Raw genomic sequence first — 22,523 nt, 5'->3', positions numbered from 1 at the left:
CGTTTATTCAGTTTTAGACTTTTCAGTATCATGATTTTTCATGTTTTCGTTTCTTCATTTTTTGATTTGTAATTTTTGGTTTCGCTCTTTTATTTTCTTTATTTTTTCAGTTATTCGATTTTTCAATGTTTCGATTTCCTAATTTTTTGTTTTTTCAATTTTAATCTTTTCAGTTTTTCGTTTCAATTTTTCGATTTCCGTTTTTTCAGTTTTTCAGTCTTTTGTTTATTCAGTTTTTAGATTTTGAAATTTTTTGGTTAAAAATTTCTCGAGTATTCATTTTTGAAGTTTTCAGTTTTTCGATTTTCTAACTTTTAAATGTTTCAATCTTTAGATTTTGCAATTTTTCAATTAAAAATGTCAAATTTTAATGTTCAATTTTCCTATGTTTCCATTTTTCGTTTCAGTTTTGTTCGTCGGTTCTTTTGTCTTGTTTTTTCAGTTTTACGATATGCAACTCTGAAAGTTTTCATTTTTAAATTTTCAATTTTTTCGGTTTGCAATTTTTCGTTTCGCTTTTTCAGTGTTCTAATTTTATAATTTTCCCGTTTTCAACATAACATTTTTCAATTTTTCGATTTGCAGTTTTTCGGTTTTCAATTTTTCTATTTTTCAACTTTTAGTTTCTTTATTTTTTGATTTGCAGTTTTTCTAGTTTTTATTTTAAGTATGTAAAATGTAATAATAATAATTTTTTAAATATTTCACCTTCAATTTTAGAATTTTTCCCATTTTCAATTAATGGATTTTTTTATTGTTTCTGCTTTTCAATTTTTTGATTCTTCAATTTTTCATTTCTTCACATTTTTGCTTTGCAATTTTTCGTTTCGGTTTTTTATTTGTTTTATTTTTACAATTTTTTCATTTTTCAGTATTCCGATTTTATAATTTTTTTTTCAATTTCAATTTTTCTATTTGCAATTTTTCTTTGTTTCTTCAATTTTACGATATGCAACTGTGCAAGTTTTCATTTTTAAATTTTTTAATTTTTTGATTTTTCAACTTTTGGATGTTTCAATTTTAAGAGCCAGTTTATAGAAAATTTTAACTGAATTAAGTTTTAACCAGGCGTTTAGCGACGTCTTATTGGCGTATAGTCGGTCACGTGGTAGCATGTTAACAATTTATTCGCAAACAAATATAATTGAGCTTCTGTAAACCGAGTTTTAGATTTTGGAATTTTTGGATTTCCAATTTCACGAGATTTCAGTTTTTGGATTTCCAATTTTTCGTTTCGGTTTTTTGTCGTAATTTTTTTAATATTTCGGTTTTTGGATGTTTTGATTTTATATTTTTTCTTTTTTTTCAATCTGAAATCTTTAATTTTTTCAAATTTTTCAGGTTTGAAATTTTGGATTTTCCATTTTCAGATTTTTAAATTTTTCGTTTTTTCAATTTTAGATTTTTGAGTTTCTCGATTTTCCTGTTTTTCGTTTCTTCAATTTTTCATTTCTTTACATTTTTGCTTTGCAATTTTTCGTTTCGGTTTTTTATTTGCTTTATTTTTACAGTTTTTTCATTTTTCAGTATTCCGATTTTATAATTTTTTTTCAATTTCAATTTTTCGATTTGCAATTTTTCAATTGCTCATTTTTCTTAGTTTCTTCAATTTTGCGATATGCAACTCTGTTTTAGTTTTCATTTTAAAATTTTTTAATTTTTTGATTTTCCAACTTTTGGATGTTTCAGTTTTAAGAGGCAGTTTATAGAATATTTTAACTGAATTAAGTTTTAACCAGGCGTTTAGCGACGTCTTATTGGCGTAGAGCCGGTCACGTGGTACCATGTTAAAAATTTATTCGCAAACAAATATAATTGAGCTTCTGGAAACCGTGTTTTAGATTTTGGAATATTTGGATTTCCAATTTCACGAGATTTCAATTTTTGGATTTGCAATTTTTCGTTTCGGTTTTTTATTGTCTTAATTTATTTAATTTTTCGGTTTTTAAATGTTTTGATTTTATAATTTTTTTTTTCAATTTGAAATCTTTCATTTTTTCAAAATTTTCAGGTTTGAAATTTTGGATTTTCCATTTTCAGATTTTTAAATTTTTCGTTTTTTCAAATTTAAGATTTTTCAGATTCTCGATTTTCCTGCTTTTCTAATAACTCTGTAATTTTTAAACTTATTGATCTTTTCAATTTCACTATCTTAGAATTTTTCCATTTTTCAAAAATTGGATTTTTAAACTTTTTTATTTATTCGATTCGTTTTTTTTCTTTCCAATTTATCGATTCATTAATTTTTTTCGATATTTAAGATTCCCCATTTTTGGTTTTCAATGTTTAATTTTTTCGTGTTTTCATGTCTTGTTTTTAATTTTTTTTTAGATTTTTTTGGTTTTTCCATTTTACATTTTTCGATTTTTCAACATTGTACAATTGAAACATCAAAAAGGAAAAGCCGAAAAAGTATAAAATGAAAACTTAGAAGAATCTAAAAATTGGAAATCGAGAACTCGAAAAATTGAAGAAACGAAAAATTAAAAAATTGAAAGATTAAAAATTGCAAAATCGAAAAAATCAAAGATGTATTGTAAAATCGCATGGAAAATTAAAGAAATCGGAAAATCGGATAACTGGACACCCAAAAAATTGTAAAATTTAAAATTGGGAAAATTTGGATTGAAAATTTGAAAAATTGACTAAACGCAAAATTATAAAATCGAAAGAAACATTGAATAATAAAGCAAATGAAAAAACGAAAAATTGTGTTATAAAATCGAAAAAATGAAAAATTAAAAATTGGGAAACTGAAAAATCGAAAATTCAAAAATTGCAAATTGAAGAATTAAAGAATTGCGAAGTCGAGAAATTGAAAAATTAAAAAAATTAAAGTTGGAAAAACGAAAAATTGAAAAAGGGAAAAATAGAAAAATCGAAAATCATGTCAAAAAGTTGGTCGAAAAGCCAGATTTTTCGAATTTAATTTTTTTATGATAACCCTTAAATATATGTATGTAATATTAAAGTAAATGTAAAGAAGCGTTGCTACGCCATTGTTTCAGGTGCAGTATACACTGCATTTCTAAATTTTTGAGAAAATGGAAATACGTAGCCGTTCTTGATTTAATTAATAGAATAAATTTCCTCGTTCATTAATTTTTTTAAGTCAGTCTATATAAGTAATTCTAAAAACTATGAAAGCATTGATAAACAGTCAAAAATATTTGCATATTTCAGAGAGGATTTATTGCACAAAATTTCGTGATGACGTCATCAATTTTTTGGGACGGGATAAACGAATAAATTTTGATTAATTATTTACCACAATTATCATAACCTTAAAACGCTTGCAGGATTTTAGAGCATTTGGTTTTGCAGTTTAATTGCTAAATGCTGTTATATTTGATTTTTTTCCAAAAATCTGGATGTCTAGGGTGAAAACTAAACACGAATTCATACATCACAAATGCAGGAGTATCTTAATTTATAAAATTTAAAAAATGTATTGTAAATTTTGCAGATGACGCCATCTCATTGTTGGTGGGGTTATTTATCCAAATTTTAGTTAGCGTTTTACCATCTACGTGATATTCCATAAATATTTGCATACAAAATTTAATGTCAATATGTCCAGTGGTTCGGAGATTATGTGTCAAACGACAGACGACAGACAGCTGAAACGGGAGATCATATTTTTTCATACTATAGAGGTCATGAAACGTCGAAAAAACATGAAAGTGACAAGTCGTCCGATAGATTCGATTGGCTTACGCTCAGGAAGTAAAAATGGAAAACTAGTGACCGCACCCAAGCAGTTTCGTGGTTCACTTGCTCCAAGCGTCCACGAGTCCTTCCATAATTGCCACTTTTTGGCTCTTTTTTCAATAACCAACCTCCCGAATCTCTTGGCAAGCCAGCGAACGAGCAAAAGCAAAACACTCCACCGCAGACGGTTCTGTTCTCTCTTTTTCCTTTTAAGCTAGGTCGTTGCACAAGATGTGCAATTCTATCGGGTCGAAAGAACCGTTCACCACATATGTAATTATTTGTAATCAAGCACATACGATTCCTACACTAACACTCCTCATACATGCATAATTAAGTGCCATAATAACATGATTCATGAGCTTTAATTAGTTAACATAAAACCGGCAAAAACGGAGTTCACTCAACCGTTGATCACATGCATGCGGTTCTTCCTATCGTAATCGTGCAAGACAGCGAAGAAAAAACCCAAATGGTTAAGTTATCACCACCGAGTTCCGTCTAGATACATTTTTCGCGGACGTAAACCAAGAATAACGCGGATGGTTCAATGACCAAAAACCACCACGGGCCAAGAACCGAAACTTAATCAAGACATGGGCTTGCATATTCGTTGCTCGTTAAAAGGTGTATTGTTTTGTGGTCGGGACATGAGGCAGAAATGTTGATGTTGGAGGTGGTTCAGATTACCGACTTGAACCACGTTTTTTTACAGCAATAAAGTACGAGATCCTTGCGAATAATTTAATGAGTAATTCGACAATAGCTGTATTTCCTTCGACGTTTTAATGTTGATATAAAGTAACCCGTGTTTAATTAATGCGTTTTCTCGACTTGCGGTTCGAGGAGAACGAATTCGCATTAATATGTTAATTTAAAAGGAATTTAAAAAATTTCTTTTTTTGGTGTACACTTGCACTTGGAGGTTTGTCAACAAGAGTTTGATTAATTGCTTAGACTTTAATGCAAATGTGGAATTTTTAACCTTCATTTATGACTGACTGATTGTTTTGTAGTATGTCATGTGAGCATAGTGTAATCGAATAGTCATTTATAGCAAGTTCGCAGGAAACGTCTTAAATGTTAAAGATTTTATTTGGGTTTTATGTCAGTTTTATAGAGGTTTCTATAAAACTGCTGTTTTATGGAGGATGTCGCGAGAAACGTTTTGCGTTGTGCGTAAATTATGACCCGCTGTTAAAGATGACTTTAAAACTAAATTTTAAATGTATGCAGTAATTTGAGTTTCAGCGGTTTGACCGCAGAATTCAATACACTGTAACCCATTTGGACCAAATAGTTGAATGATATCCAAATAATTTGTATAATATATTTATTGGATTATTAAATTGTTTGTATGAAATTTATTCGAAATCACGACATCACCGTGCGCAGAATATATTTATGACTGCAGTAAGGTTTTAATTAAAAAATTGCAAATTTTATACCTCACAACCGAGTTTTTCCAACAATAATTTCGAAGGAAACTTTTCCTTGCCGGGATTTACTTTTGTATTGTATGATTTTATTTATTTTAATTCCTGGCCTCCAGCTAAGGAAGTATTGTAATCGAGCCTATTGGACGACTTACCACTGATGACTCCTAGAATACCGATTTTTTTTTATAGATGCTTTCCGAAAGTTCTGGATCGAGTGTTTTCAAATTTTATACGTGTATTAGGAATATCGTGTAGATGGTAAAACGCTAACTAAAATTTGGATATACAACCTCACCAACAGGAGGATGACGTCAGCTACAAAATTTATAGTTAGTAATTAACATTTCAATTTTATAAAATACGATACTCCTTCATATGTGGTTTCTGAATCCGTGTTCACTTTTCCCTAGACATCCAGATTTTTGGCAAAAAAAATCAAGATTGTGTAACAGCATTTTGCAATTTAACTTTGAAAATCTTGCAAACATTTCAAGGTTACAGGAAGCATGATAAGTTCTAAATTTTATGAAATAACATACTCCTGCATATCTGATTCATGAATCCGTGTTGAGTTTTGACCGAATGCTGTGAAATCTTGCAAATATTTTAAGGTTATTGAAAGCCTAGTAAATCGTTAATCAAAATTTGTCCTTCATCTTAATAGGGTGTTAATTATGCCACTAGTTTTTACTTTATAGAGAGGAGAAACGAAAATTTATAATTTTTTAAAGAAGCGGGATATGTCGGACTACACTTCAAAGACGAGGGAATTTATATCGAAATAATTTTTGAAAACATATTTTTAGAACGTGAAACTTCGGGGACCTCTAAAAACCAGATCCAGAAAAATAAGAGTTGAAATATCAAAAATCATTAAACGAACTCTGTTGGGTATTAGTGAAGTCCAGAATATACGTAATTTGTAACCGATTATTATTAATATGACAACTAAATCCTTTAGGATTCGCATGAATTACGTTAGTGAAAAAGCCTAAGCCCATAATTTATAAAACCATAAAATATGGACCCTCGGTCGAACCCTGGCGGTCGGCAAATGGTGAACAGGGGCGGTTTTAGATTATTCTATGACGAATTTCACCGAAGGTCATCTGTAAAAATATTAAATTGTTTTTGTTTGTAAGGCGGTAATCAACATGATGAAACTATATATTAGTCGATTGACTGACGACCAACCCTGCAATTTACAATTTTTAATTACTGTTTAAATTTAAAATTCGTCCTTATAAACAAACATTTTCCGATACCCTGGATGGTCAAAAGGTGAGAATTTTGAGTCTATAAAAATGAGTTTTAAATTCTTCTTTTTTTCTATCAAGAGTTTATCTATTCCTTAAATAATTTTGGAATTTGGAACTAAATTGTTGTCACTTCAACCATCTGTTAGTTCGTAGAATAAATGTGTTGGATAACAGTAATTAACCGCTTATCAGTGTGAGTGTACTGTGTGTCTGATTATATGTATGATATAATTTTTTTTTAGTTTCCTCATTAGCTTTTGGCAAAAACTTCGAATTTGTACGCGTGATTCAGGTTCGTTAAAAGCAATAATTAATTGTGGGATTTTTCGTAATAGGTACGAATTAATTACGTGATTGTTAAATAAATCTGCTGATAAGAATTTTATTTCTTACTTCACGCCACAAAATTTGTTTCTCTACGAAACGTTAAATTTTCAATCATATTTTACACACCCGTACGCTGTTCCTTTTTATATTTGAACAATTCGATGAAAGGCGTCTTTACAATTTTGTGTTCCACAGTTCAGTGTTCAGTTGAAAAATCTTGAGTGTAGTTTCTGAAATGGTTTTGTAGATTAATGATTAAGTGGGGTGATTATGATCATTGATCCTAATGCGTGGAATTCATCACAAATGTTGTCATCCAATGTATGTACAAAAAAAAACAATCACTGATACTAGGACTAACTCTGCCTTTCATAACTGTTCATAAATTCATCCCATTACTTCTGAAAGGCAGGCAAACTTTAAATTGATCATGAAACTGGCCCTAAGCAGCTTTTGCCGCTATACTTTTATGATTTATTATGTCACATTCGTTCCATTTTGGACTAGATTCCTACAAAGCCTACTTCCACTACCAAACACCGAACTGCTCCGTCTGTTCGCAAGAAAAAACCCTCGCTTTCGCAATCATCGAAAGAAAATCGGGTCAACGAGTCGTCGGTGGCAGTGCACTGCCGCTGGAACAGTTATCTTACGAAACCAATGCCTCGAGGATACCTCTTCGCTGATATTCGAACCGAAGCCAAATCGATAGCATCCCCTGCGTCATGAACTTCGAATTTTCAACGCGAAACCGCCAAACCTTGACCGAAAGATTTTCCTGCGGAAAAGCATTATCGCTGACGTCACAACTCTTCCATTAAAAACGAATTAGCGGAGAACGTCTCCTACAGTTCTATTTCCGAATTTTACGATCCGGTCGAGCTCGTGTGCGTTTATTGCTTGAATTATCCTTATCGAATCAGATAAGGAATAAGTTCGCTTGTTGCTCTCCTCGCTGCACAACTTTTCCATATAAGGATATACGGATTCTCCAGTGTGTCGTGTCGGCGAGAGAAAGCATGTCGGCTTTTTAAAAAAGTCACGGTATTGAAACGAAGCGTTTGAGGAGGTTTTTGAGGTTAGAGATAGAGGTGATTGCATTGGTCGACGGGGTTTTTGTAACGGTGATGATGTTGGGGTTTTATTACAACTAAACGTGAATTAAAAAAAAAAATAGTCATAGACAATATTGCGTTGTATCGTTCTGTATTTATTTGTCTTTTTTCAGCTAATTTGCACATCCTGTGTCAAAAGTGAATGGTTCTTTAATAAAATAACAATCACTGATTATGTTCATAATTTTTAGTTAAAGTTTTTTGCCGGTCAGTTTTGAAAATGCAAAAATTGCTTTTAATTTCATGCCCGATTTCCGGAAACCATTACCCAACGAAAAAACAATTCACTTCAATTATACAAAATCGGCTATTCTCAAAATTATTCGATTAGTATTAGTGTATGTGTGTCATTTTTTAATTTACAGAGGCACGAGATAACGAGAAAATGTGAATCACGGAGGTTTTTGTGGATTTATTTATCAGCGGTTTCTAGAAGCGCCATAATCTTGTCATCATTCATATTGATGCAACGTTGAATTTTCCACGCTGCAATACTGGGAGCTATCTTGTGTTATCAACGTTATCAGTTTAATTTTTCGGGTTATTGTTAATAGTAAAGACGCTGGGGCGGTAAATTAATTACGTGTGATAAATGATAAAACAATGCACTGGGATTCGTGAAAAATCCCTATGTAATTATTTTGTTTTCGCGTGTAGCTTTTTGTGTGTGGTTAAGATTGATGAACAGAAAACTAAACATAGCAAAATTAAGTTCGTAACATAGTCAACATAATCGATCGTACAAGGTGAAGCTAAATAGGTGGTTAAATGTGTGTTCAATAAAAACACTATGGGAGGGTTACAGAGGGGAGGAATAAACGTCACTTAAAAAAAATAGAGCTTTTTTAATGACTGCCGTCTAGCGGGAAGTATCAGTTGGAAGATTTAAATGAAATATTTTATGGATGTCGGATTCATTTCAGTTGAAGCGCCTCACATAGATGAAATTTATTGTTCTTGTTTAATTAATTTTGTAGAAGACTTAAACTGTCACAACAGATAATTAATATTTGTTTTAAAATCTGTTTCGATTTGAGTCTTTAAAACTGTAACCATTATTTTGCCTATTCTCTTGCAACAATACGTTCATTAAACGTTTTCTATGTGCTAAAAAAGAAGCAACAAAGGATCGATCTCGTCGGGTCAAGTTTGATCTTAGACGGCTGTTATAAACAATTATTTATTATTTAATTATTTACAGTTTCTTGACACGCCAATTAACAACGTTGCCTACAATGATTCATTATAATAATAACAATTTATAAATAGAAGAAAATATCCTGGATGTTTGCTTCCTTGTTATTTTATTTTGTGCAAAAAAATTGTCTGCATTGTTTTAAGTTTTTACATTTTCGCTTACTACATTATTGTTTCTATTGAAAACTCATTTGTGATGATGCATCTAATTTTCTCACTATTGTTGCAAAAATTAAACGATTAGAGCTGAGTTAAAAAAGTAAAAAATTTACATAATGTAAAGGCTCAAAATTTAAAAATATCAAAAAAAGTGTGTGTATTACGTTTCCATTGGTGTTGGTTTCCAATTTGATCGTTACATATGCGTTGCATTAGTTACTCGAACAATTCTCGTTGAAATATTCACCACTTTGTGACCTCTCACCTAAAGCCCATCAAAACCTCTTCCTATTATTTCCACACAACGTTATACCCGCGCATACAAGGCGAAACCTCATAAATCTGCAAAATTGTATTCACGTCTTCTTATTACAGTATCATTTACCACTCAGTATTTCTTCACACCTCTGTATAATCAAGCACTGTTGTAATTGTTCCTCCAGCACTTCATCCGTAACCATTCAGGGGTCATTACTGCTGTCAATTATAAAATCTGAAAGTTAATTGAATATACACGGAACTATTTCGTAACACTGCAACAAAAAAAACAAGCAAAAATGACTATTGCTTTACTTGATTCCGCTGAAAAAGGAAACATTAAGTTATGCCATAAAATAAAATATTTATGACTGTGAAATAATTATGTAGACTTTTGTAACTGTATATTTTGGCAGAGTCGGTGAAACTTTTTGCTTAATTCAGTTAGCGCAATTTAGATTATCGCCTGTCCTTGTAAATTGTACTTCCCGTTAAGTGTTTAACTTTTTTAGAACGTTTATGTGTACAATAACTTATTATAATGAGACGCGTAAGTGTAATCCGTTAGACGGGATTTATTTGGGGCGCAAACAGACGACTTTGCACAATACCGATAATTTTAACTGTTATTGGATGTGTAAAGGCCGCCGTACGATGTGCGAATTTGTGCACATGCAATTCGAGGTCGAAAAATGCATTAAGCTGCGGCGTGGATGAGGGTTAGTAGGACGATAAGACTTTTTTGCAAAAATGTTATCACGCCAACAAATGGGAAATAGCTGTTATCTTCCAACCTTGAAATTTGCATCTTCATTTCCCAGAAGTCGCTCGAAACACGTGTCGTTTAAATGTTTATTAAACTTTTACATCTAATGTAAACGTAGTACGCCAGATCCTTCGAATTTCTAGCGTTCATCTGTAGCGAGGTATTAAGTAGATTTACGTGTAGCTGTCAAAACAGACTATTTTTTAGAAATTGTGAGGTCGATACGCTGTGTGCAGCGCAGCGCAACGGAACAGGATCACGCTCAATTAAAAATATTGAGATGAGTCTAGCGTTGATTTTCAGGGTTGTCTCCACCCCAATAACAATGTGTAATTTTAATTTATCTAAAGAGTTACTAGCTTTTTCAACTCGTTGAATTAGCTTGTATTGTAAAGGAAACGCTGCGGTTGTGTCTTCCGGATGAAACGCGAGCTTCAGTCACCGGCCATGACTCGTAATCATTTATCATGTTATTAAATATATTTATTTTGTGAAAATAAACAAATCGTTCAACTCGATTGCTAGAATAATTAATATGTTAATTATTATGGCAATATGTTGAATAATAATGGTCGACTGTAGACTTGCATCACTAATTTGTTAAGTGGAAAACTCAAAAGTAAGTGGTAAAAATCGCAAAAATGACTCCTGTGTAGCGACAGTTCTTGGAAAATGACAATTTTACTGTAAAAACCCGATTTCAACTTTGTCTCCATCACTAACTAATTTTTTTTTTCAGGACGAATCAACCGGAGCGCAAGATGACAACATGGACACGAATCGGAACCCGAAAAGGTATTTATTTATCTTAAAACCGATCACGTTGCTGTTTTATCTCCGACCCGAAATGTTGACAAAAAATCCGGAAGGTGTTGAGGTTTCCGGAGAAATGACTACGTCGTATGTTTTCATTATGATTACAGTTACGGACACGTGTTCCGGATTCGTACAGACAAAAGAAGTAGGTCGCGATTTTCGCACCGAGTAACGACTTGCCGAAAACTACGTAATAAATATTATAACATTGTGGTTGGGTGCGTGTCAGACCGTACTCTCCCTGCTGGCCTTGCTTCAACACTCGTTTCACAATATTCGGGCTTGCGTTAATTATTATTTAGTGATACTCGCAGCGGATTGCGCAAAATGAGCATCGTGGAAGAGTTGAAGGTGGAAGCGACAAAGCGTATTACACCGGGCATAGTTTGTTCGGTCTTCAACTTGTCGCCTTATCCTATTTATTCTCTGTATTTTTTAAGAACAGGTGTGCACAAAAATATCGTGATAGAATTTTCAGGGTCATGCAAACAGTCACCAGGTATGGTGCGCGCCGCCAGACAGTCTAACCAAGTGAGACAATTCTTCCAGGAAAATGAACTCTATAATAACATAAAACTTCGACCTTGATTCAACTATGTAGACTTTGAGATGTCCCCACGATTACAAAACAAGCGTTCTATTCCTAAACGCAGCGCCACTCACACTCAATTTAACACCAATAAAAAGACCAACCCCTTTATTACGAAAAAGGCTTTGATTATATCCAGACCTCGTTTTTGTGTTGCAATTTTTCAACCTTTCCACTCGGATCTCCCGATAATGTCACAGGGTGAACGAACATGGTTCTCGAAATCAGACCAGATAATAATAGCCTTTGTAAGCATAATGTGCCAACAGAGCTTACCAAGTGCTTTGGTCGCCACCCACCGCAACTAAAGAAGTTTTTGACCTCTCCCCTATTAACTTTATCACGGGAGAGGAAACTTCAAGGACGACTTTATCACTCGATCTAGTGGCATGATGCGTCCACAAATGTCAAAAGCGTCTTCACGGATGGCTTGGGGCTAACCGCGACCGTAGTGACTCATGTGGAAGTTGCCATTGCGTTATCAGTAGCAAAAGTATGCGTTTATCGTCACTAGCAATGTCACCGTGTTGTTCGGACGATAACACCACCTACAGAAATCCTACGAAACCATTACTCCGTCGATTTAGGCATAATGTTTCTTTTCATGGAGTGTTAATGAGCCGTAGAAGGCCATTTTTAATTTCGATCTCGATTAAATCCCCGCCGCGTTGGCGTTTTAATGTGAGCTTCGCAACCAAAAGCGTTCTCGATGGAAATTGTCAAACGAATCCATTCTTGGTGAAATCGACGAAATAATTGCTCGCGGTACATGACAAATCTTTTTTTTTTTTTCTCGTTCTCGCTCAGAAGTTAATTGTCACGGTGTTCCTTCTATCGTGTCGATGAAGTAATCGATTAAGAAACCGTAACATGAAGCTTGGCCCACATCCTAAATTATATAAGATTGGAGGTATAACGTGTGGCTGACACGAGTTTAATTAGAATTGGTAGGATTTGGCCTTACATGGTGTAATTACCGCGAAGAGCAAGTGGCATATCACGCGAAGATGTCCTTGGGGTTGTGTGTCGGCTGGAAGAACCTTGAAGAGGGTATTAATTTTCTGTGGGGACCGAAAGGCATAAAATATCAGTTGCATGGAGCAGAGGCGAAACCGCGAGATCGAGTTGCGAAAAAAGGTCATTGTTGGTTTTCCTGCTTTAGTTATTTTGTGTGTTTGTCGAGGATATCGGATATGGGCTTTTCAGGACGAGAAAGAGGGTTTCTGTGGGGTGCCTTTGTTAAGAAATGACATTGATGCGTCATTAGTTGGAAAAAATTGTACGAGCTACAGTGTCAAGTTCAAATAATTGGTCTAAGTTGTTTAGACAGAACTTTCCTCGCCTCTGAAGTACATTTGAATCAGTACAGATTTTTCGAAAAATGATCTTGTCCTGTTTTGCCATCTTTTAGAATTGGGTCATTCTGTGCTTGTCTTTCTGTCTTTATTAAGGGTTTAAATCGGAGAACGTCCACGTTAAAAAGGGAATGCATTTGAATTTAGTGCAAATTCATTTGATTCAGGAGACTGAGGAGATTTTGATAATTTATTGTTAATAAAGTCATTTATTCTTTGTTTTACACACATTTTAGTTCGGACTTTGTAAGATAACAAGTTCATTAGAGTTCACTCTATCAAATTCTTTTCTGAAATCTGTATAAACCGCAACTATTTGTCGATAATGAGCATTTAAATAGGAAGAATAGCTATCCATGTTGATTTGCAGACAGAGTTATGAAATTTTGTAACAATTCGATCACTGATTAATGATTCAAAAACTTTACCTATAGTAGATTATGAACATATTGGCTGTAACAGGGGCGGCTCATAAGTTGAGAACTCGATGAGGCAAAGCACAAAATGCTCCAATATCTAAATCTCGAAAAAAAATATATTGTCCTATTTGCGTTTATAATTGACTTGGAAATTTTTTCGGAAAAAATGAGAGTTTAGAAACACTAAGCACGTCGAAAATGTATAATTTTTCTATGCCACACAATCTAATTCGTATTTGATTAATTTTAATATCAAGAATTTCGGAAAAAAATTGCCTTAATTTCTGTTTATCATTCATTTCGCTTCGTTTACAGTCTCAGAGGTAAAATATAAGTATCAAATTTTCCATAAATTCTGTTAAAAATGGTCACTGTGTCTAAATTCGCGTAATTTACCTGATGTAGTTTACAGCAAATTCCTGGCTCTGAGAATATGTTGAAAAATTAATGCGACAGTTTCTAGAAAAAGTACACTTTGTTACAGATTGTTTTCTATTCTTTCAGATTCTCTCAATATTTTTCAAGGTTCCCTTAGATTTCCTCAGAATTTTTCAGATCTTTACAAATCGGTTCAGGTCCTCTCAAATTTTTCAAGATCGCATTGGATCGTTTCAGGTCCCTGCAGACTGTTTCAGATTCTGCCAGTTTCTTTTTAGATTCTCTGAAATTCTTTCCTGACACCTCTGATTCTTTCTAATTCTTTCCGATTCTTAGTTTCATATTCCCTCAGATTTTCTTCTAGACTTTTTCAGATGTTTTTAGATTTTTTCTTTTTTTTTTTTTAATTCTTCCTTGAGGATTCTTTCGGATTTTTCCGGATGCTTTTGGATGATTTCGGATTGTTTCACATTCTTTCGCATTTTTCAGATTCTTTCAAAGACACCGTCAGGAATCTTCAAGGTCCTTTCAATTTTTCAAGTTCTATTCAGATCGTTTTAGAACCTTACAGATTTTTTCAGATCCCTGCAGACTCTTCTAAATTCTTCCAGATTTTTCTAGATTCTTCGGGATTCTCTCAGGTTCTCACAAGTTTCTTCAGATTCTCTCACATTCTTTCAGATTCTTTTTGAATCTCCCAATTTCTCCCAGATTCCTTCAAATTCGTTCATTTTCTTTCAGATTCTCTCTTTCAGATTCTTTCGATTTTTCTTTTATTCTTTCAGATTATTCCGGATGCTTCTAGATTGTTTCAGATTTTTTCAAATTCTTTCAAAGACACCGTCAGGAATCCTCACGATTCTTTCAAATTTTTGGGTTCTATTCAGGTCGTTTTAAAACCATACATATACTTTTAGATCCCTTTAGACTTTTCCAAATTCTTCTAGATTTTTCTAGATTCTTTGAGATTCTCTCAGGTTCCCACAGGTTTCCTCAGATTCCTTCAGATACTTTCCGAATCTCTCAGATTCCTCCAAATTCCTCCAGATTCCCCCAAATTCCTCCAGAATCGTTCCTTTTCTATCTGATTCTCTGGTGCAGATTTTGTCGATTTTTTTATTCTTTCCGATTATTCTGAATGCTTTTCGAATTTTGCGGATTGTTTCCAATTCTTTCAAAAATTTTCAGTTCTATTCAGATCATTTCAGACCCTTTCAGATCCCTGCAGATTCTTCCACTTTTTTTTTTTAATAGATTTTCTTAGATTTTTCTGTATTCGACGAAATTCTTCAAAATTCTCTCAGATTCCCCAATATTCTTTCAGATTCTCTCATATTCCTTTATATTTCTTCAAATTTTTTTCGAATCTCCCAGGTCGTTCTAAATTGTACAGATATTTCAGATCCCTGTGGACTTTGCCAAATTCTTTCAGATTTATCTAGATTGTTCCAGATTCTCTCAGGTTCTTACAGGTTTGCTCAGATTTCTTCAAATATTTTCGTAAGAAGATAAAGGGCGGGTGGGCGGGGCTAATTTTTGCCAAGATAAGACTGATTTTGCGAAATCATCTACTTTCAACGACAATAAAGGGCGAGTGGACGGGGTTAATACTAGCTAAGATAAAACTAATTTTGTTAAATGATCCACTCTCTAAGAGAAAAATTTGCCAAATGATATATGATGCAAGAAAATAAAGGGTGAGAGTGATTTTGCCAAATGATATAACTTCTAAGAAAATAAAGCCGCCCTCTATTTCCTTGGAAGGTATGTCATTTGCCAAAATCAGTCTTATCTTACAAATACGAGCCCCACGGTCCCACCCTTTATTCTCTTAAAAGGTATGGTTTTTGTCGAACTAGCCCCTCCCCTTTATTTTCTTAGAGGGTATATCATTTGCCAAAATAAGCATTATCTTTACAAACTAACATCACCCACCCGCCCTTAGGGTAAATGATATACTGTCTAAGAAAATAGAGGGCGGGTTGGCGGGGCTGATACTTGATAAGACTGATTTTGGCAAATGACATACTCTCTAAGAAAATAAAGTGTGGGTGGGTGGGGCTAGAACTTGATAAGATGAGACTGATTTTGGCAAATGACATACCTTCCAAGGAAATAGAGGGCGGGTGGGGGGGCTAGTACTTGATAAGATAAGACTGATTTTGGCAGATGACATATCTTCCAAAGAAATAGAGGGCGGGTGGGCGGGGCTAGTACTTGCCAAGATACGACTGATTTTGGCAAATGATATATCCTGTAAAAAAATAAAGGGGGGTGGGCGGGGCTAGGATTTGCTAAGACACGACTGATTTGCCAAATGAAATATGCAAGAAAATAAAGGGCGGGTGGGCGGGGCTAGGACTTGTTGAAATATAACTGATTTTATCAAATGACATTTCCTCTAAGAAAATAAAGGGGTGGTAGGCGGGGCTAGTAGAGAACGAGAGGAAAATCTTTTAAATAAACAACTTTAATTTTTTTAGATAATGACGTCAGGGTTATGCGGTCATCGATCACTATTTTTAATGGAAATCCAAAGCCATGTCCAACCTGTGTAGTTGGCATCACTGATTTGACAGCTACATCAGACAAATTAGACCCAATCAGTGCTGGCAACTACATGCTACATTAAAATAAAAATTCACATTATATCGAAAATTTTTCCTCCAAATTCTTTCATTTTCTTTTTCAGATTTTTTCGATTTTTTTAATTCTTTCCGATTACTCCGGATGCTTTTTAAAGCTTCCGGATTGTTTCCAATTCTTTCAAAATTTTCAGTTTTATTCAGATCCCTGCAGATTCCTCGACTTTTTTTTTATGGATTCTCTTAGATTTTTCTAAGTTCGTCGAAATTCTTCAAAATTCTCTCAGATTCTCACAGGTTCTTTCAGATTCCTTCGGATTTTTTCGTTTCTTTCAGATTCTCTAAGAATTTTTCATCTTTCATATCCTTTCAAATTTTTCCACATCGCTTCAAAGTCCTGCAAAATCGTTCAGATTCTTCTAGATTTTCGAGATTCGTCGAGATTCCCTCAGATTCCTCCACAGAATGTGAAAGAATCTCGAAGAATCTAGCAAAATCTGAAAGGACTTGTAAGGATCTGTAAGGATCTGAAACAATCTGAACACAATTGAAAATTTTTTGGGTTTACTGCATTTACGCTTATTGATACAAATAATTCTTCGCAAGTAGTTGGAGGGATATGAATTTTGAATGATAATGTAGAAAGATGGATGGTACCGCATAGCCACACCAGCACGCTTATTTAGTTACATTGCATCTAACTGTGAATAACCTTAATTTCGATTAGTGGTATTAAGTAGGTAGCTAGCTGTATGCCGTGTACATGTTGTTTTGGAAATTCTAATTAGATCCAATATTCAAATTGGAGTATTATTTAAGTTAATGTCAAGTTTAGAAAGTGTAATTTATTCAATAAAATACCGTTAAAACTAGCAACAAAGCTGTTGGTCACGAGTTCTATCAACTCGAAAATGAGCACAGAAAAGTATGATTTACATTTGGGAATAAAAGTTTTAAAAGGGCGAGGATATTTGAATTTCATAGTTGGCTCTTATCAGAAAAATCCTGGGTATGTTCGTGCACGCAAACTTTTCACGAACAATTTCAATTTGATGAATGATAACTTAGTGTAAAATATTTCAAAGCAAAGAAACAGCCAACAGAAATATTGTAGACATTTCTGTCTACCGTGTGTGTTAGCGACTGTATTAGAATTTTGAGTATACTTCAAAACTAGCTTTCATCCACCCTGAAATATTGATGACGTCATCGCAAAATTTTATGAAAAGGATCCAACTTGAAATATTGTCGTTCACGTATCGTTTAACATTGCACATCTATTTTTAACTTCACATACGACACTAACCGTAATTTAGGAGTTACAGAACATTAAATAAAATTGATTTATTCATCTCCTTGAAAGTTGATGGCGTCATTTTAAAAAACGTATTCATAAATCGTATTGAGGCGTAGGTTTGTGCTTCAGTGATAAGCTTTATCTTTTAGAATTTAGTACATCACAATCTCGAAAAACCAGCCCAATCAACTTTACTTCAAAGAGGTACTACACTTAATTTTTTATACGAAATATTGCGGTAACAGGTGATCTAATTTTGTTTGCTTTGTGCTAAATGTATTGATGTGGATCTTCAGGCAGTATTCTTCAATATCGTGTCGTAGTACTGAAATCAAAAGGGCGGATCATTTTAGTTGCGATCTGCAGTCAGGAAAAGTGCACTTCTGTGACTTAAGTGTGTAGAATATTTTGATATTGTGCTGAGTCGTTTTGCCGACAGCGGCGACACAACCATACACTTGATACATCGTAATTACCCAGAGATAAAACAAAACTTATGTAACGCCATTATACAACAGTAACATGTGGTTAAACAACGCACAGACAACACTTTCTAAGAAATGTTATTGTCTTAACGAACGTGTTCCATAAGCATACGTGTTATTTTTCTTAATCGCGTCGAAAGATAAACGTTGAAAAAGGAAAAGTGATAAACTCTCGGAGCAATTCCACTTTCCAATTATAATAATTCGTTCCTAAAAAACCCATTAAATACATAATCGCCATACAAATACGGGCAAAGTAGCAGCATTTAAAACAATCATCTCCCCATTTTTCTCCTTGATCAAGCAGGAATTTTAGAAAGGGAGCGACTCATAATTGTGCAAATCGCTCGTTTTAACGGGCCGCGATAATTGCACAAGAGCACTTTAACCGTGAATTACTCGGGTGAAACCAATCGGGGTAAAATAAAAATCCGTTCGAAAGCTATTAGAAAAGTGAATGAGATGCGTGGATGGGCGACGGTCGATGGTATAAACGCGCCCATGAATGGGCAGCAGATGTTTCTCCACGATCGGATGCGAAACGTGGAAGGAATAATGCATGGGTTTTTGTCCGTTGGACGGGAACGGGAACGACGGACGTGGTCGGATTTCTTATGAAGATGTGGACAAATGGCGCGGCCTCAGAACCGTCAGGATGTCCTAATTAATCGCCGAAGGTCGGCGAGAACAAAGGAGGTTGATGTCGATACGGCGCGATTATATGCCGAGGAGCAGTCTGGGACGGTTCGATGGGTGGTGATGGATTGGTGGTTTCTGCACAACTCGTGGATATAGGTTTCTCTTCATTAGCAATTTAAATCGGAGGAGTTGGGATGCGCTCGCTAATGAATCTCCGAACGAGGTTTGAAGTGGAAAATGGATTTGTCCCCAGGATTGTGTGCGGGGTGGTTCGTTAGGTCGGAGTTAATTGGAGCGTGTGGGTGAAAATGGACAATTGGAGGGTAGGGCGGATTTTGGGTGTGATGTAACACGGGATAATTTAAATAAAGGGATGGATTTGATGCGAAATAAACAGATTGTTACATTTTGGGGTCACAGACAGTTTTTTCCTAAAAAAAACTTCCCCTGGCCCCTGAAAAACACTCAGTTAAATAAATCCAATTTTTTGGTAAATTTTACAAATTGATTCCGTTTTTACTTTATTATAATTGTAATGGAATTCATCGGGCGACCGGCTACTTTCATGTTTTCTCGACGTTTCATGATCCGTAGAGTACGAAAAAATTGGTCCCCCATTTTCGTCTGTCTGACTGCGGTTTGTCCGGATTTTTTTTTTAGACAGATAATCTCCGAAACTGTTGTTAAATTTTATGTGTTAGAAATAACGTGTAGGTGGTAAAACGCTAACCAAAATTTCATCCCCACTAACAATGGAATGACGTCATCTTCAAATTTTACAATATAGTAGTAGTAGTCTATGTTATTTAAATTTTATAAAATAACGTACTCTTCCAGTTGTGATTTATGAATCCGTGTTGAGTTTTTCCTTAAGCTTCCAGATTAAAAAAACACTTGTATAACATTTTACCATTTAACTTTAAAATTGCAAAATCGAGTGTTTTGAAATCTTACAAACGTTTTAAGGTTATCCGAAGCATGCTAAGTTGTTAATTATTGAAATATTATTAATATTTAAATGTTAAAATGTAACATAGTCCTGAACATATGGTTTATGAATTCGTCTTAATTCCTTTATCCTAGGCATCGAGATTTTTGGTAAATAAAAAATCAAAATTGTAAATATAACAATATTGCAATTTTTTCGATTTCTCAAATTTTCGATATTTCAATTTTGGGATTTTTCAGTTTTTTTCTTCTCAATTTTTCGATGTTTCAGTGTTGGGATTTTTCAATTTCTAGATTCTTCAAATTTTTTTATCTGGATTTTCTCATTTTTCGATTTCTCAATTTTCCGCTGCTTTACGATTTTTTAATTTTTCGATTTTTGAATTTTTGACGTTCGTAAATTCTAAATTCTTCCATTTTTTTATTTCTGGATTAATCGATTCTTGAGTTTCCCATTTGTCTATTTTTCGACTTCTTTATTTTTCGATCTCTAATTTTTTAACATTTCGATTTTAAAATTTTTGATTTTTCCGATTTCTCGATTTTTCAATTTTTCAGTTCTTTGATGCTTTGATATTTAAAGTTCTTGATTTTTCAATCTTTCGGTTTTTAAATTTTTCGATTTTTCGATTATTTTATTGTTCAATTTGTCCATTTTTCAATTTCTGGATTAATCGAGTTTCCATTTTTGTATTTTTCGAGTTTTCAATTTCGCGATTTCTCTATTTTTTGATATTTTAGTTTTGGGATTTTACAATAAATGTTCGATTCTTCAATTTTTCGGCTTTTTTATTTTTCGATTTCCCATTTTTTTACTTTTTCGATTTTTCAATTTTTCGAATTTAAAATTTTTGGTTTTTCTGATTCTCGATTTTTCAGTCCTGCGATGTTTCTACTTTTCAATTTCTCGATTTTTTCTTTTTTCACTTTTTCGATTTATCGAGATTTCGATATTTCGATTTTTTCTTGTTCAATTTCTCGATTTCTCAATTTTTCGATTTGTCGATTTTTATCTGTTTATTTTTTTTTATTTTAATTTTTCTCAATTTTTTAATTTTACAACTTCTCTACTTTTCGATTTCTCCCTTTCTCTGCCTTTGGATCTTTCTATTACTCGATGTTTCAGTTTTTGAAGTTGTCGATTTCTCGATTTTTCGCCTTTTCGGCTTTTAAATTTTTCACTTTTCCAATTTTCAGATTTATCAAATTTCAATTTTTCGTCATTTCCATTAGTTCTCGACATTTCAGTTTTAGATTCTTCAATTTTCTGATTTTTGAATTTCTGATTTTCAAAATTATGGATTTTCAGTTTCCATACTCAATTTTTCGATGTTTCAATGTTGGTATTTTTCAATTTCTCGATTCTTCCTGTTTTTTATTTCTGGATTTCCTCATTTTTCAATTTTCCGCTGTTTCAGTTTTGCGAATTTTAAATTCTTCGAATTTTCAATTTTTCCATTTTATTAATTTCTGAATTAATCGATTCTTTCAATTTCCCGTTTCTCTATTTTTCGATTTCTCTATTTTTTGATGTTTCAGCTTTGGGATTTTTCAATTTTTCGGTATTTTGGTTTTGGGATTTTTCAATAAATGTTTTGATTCTTCAATTTTCCGATTTTTTCACTTTTCTAATTTTCGATTCCTCATGTTTTGCTTTTTCGATTTTTCAGTTTCCCTATTTTTCGATTTTTCAGTTCTTCGATATTCCTATTTTTCAGTTTTTCGAATTTTTAAATTTTCGATTTTTCTGATCTTTGATGTTTCAATATTTAAATTTCTCGATTTTTCGGTTTTTAGGTTTTTCGATTTTTCAGTGTTTTGATTTTTCATTTTCTCGATTGCTCGATTTAACGAGATTTCGGTGTTTCGATTTTTTTATTTTCAATTTTTCGATTTATCGATTTTATTTTTCAGTTTTTAGCTTTTCGATTTATCGATTTTGACCCACTTCGATTTCTCAATTTTTCAATTTTTTCGAGTTCTCGACTTTCGATTTCTCCCTTTCTCTTTTGATGTTTCGTTTACTTGCTGTTTCAGTTTTTAAAATTTTCCATTTTTCGACTTTTCGGTTTTTCGATTTTTCAAAATTCAGTTTTCGACTTTCCAGTTTTTTATTTCCAGTTTTGGAATTTTTCAGTTTCTCGATTTTTTGAATGTTGGATTTTCGGTTTCTCGATTTTTGATTTTTCAATTTTTAAATTTTTCCTTTTTTCTATTTTTCGATTTTGTGATGTTTCGATTTCTCGGTTTTTAAATTTTTCGGTATGTATTTTAATTTTTTCCATTTTTTAAATTTTTGGTTTTTCAATACCTTTATTTCTCGATTTTTTGAATTTCACTTCCTCGATATTTCTATTTTTCAGTTTGATTTTTCAATTTTTTCATGTTTCGATTTTTTGACGTCTCGGTCTTTCGATTATTAAAATTTTCGTTTTTTCGAGTTTTATGTTTTTGGATTTTTCAAGTTTTCGATTTCTCAATTTTTCAATATTTCAATTTTGAAAACTATAGTTTCTGGATTTTCAAAGTTTTGGATATTTTAATTCTTCGATTTTTTGTTGTTTCAATTGGTCCATTTTTCAACATTTCAATTTTCGGAACTTTTCAATTTCTGGATTTTTCAATTTTTCGGTATTTTGATTTTTCAATTTTTTAGTTCAATTGCTCGATCTTTCGAATTTTCGGTTTTTCAATTTTTCGATTCTTGAATTTTCCTATTTTTAAACATTTTTGATTTCTCAATTTCTCGTTAATGGATATTCCGATGATCCAGTTTTTCGA

General features: G+C 33.1%; 1 protein-coding gene across 5 annotated transcripts in view; it reads left to right on the top strand.

Moving 5' to 3' along the window:
* The window catches only part of LOC135142125 (protein phosphatase Slingshot), an 82,799-nt gene that overhangs the window by 19,925 nt on the left and 40,351 nt on the right, over positions 1–22,523 (top strand). For 4 of the 5 annotated variants that reach the window (XM_064073799.1, XM_064073793.1, XM_064073802.1 and 1 more), the window contains exon 2: positions 10,971–11,026. In XM_064073799.1, coding sequence (XP_063929869.1) covers positions 10,971–11,026 — 56 coding nt within the window. Of the gene's footprint in view, positions 1–7,795; positions 7,815–10,970; positions 11,027–22,523 lie in introns of those variants that run through there. The other variant, XM_064073805.1, reaches the window with a different exon arrangement.

The sequence above is a fragment of the Zophobas morio genome, unplaced genomic scaffold (assembly GCF_036711695.1).
Source record: "Zophobas morio isolate AGI-343-1 ecotype UQ-CSIRO unplaced genomic scaffold, CSIRO_AGI_Zmor_V1 ptg000004l, whole genome shotgun sequence".
Taxonomy (NCBI): domain Eukaryota; kingdom Metazoa; phylum Arthropoda; class Insecta; order Coleoptera; family Tenebrionidae; genus Zophobas; species Zophobas morio.
Note: the sequence above shows the minus strand (reverse complement) of the source record. Positions and strands in the feature narration are given on the sequence as shown.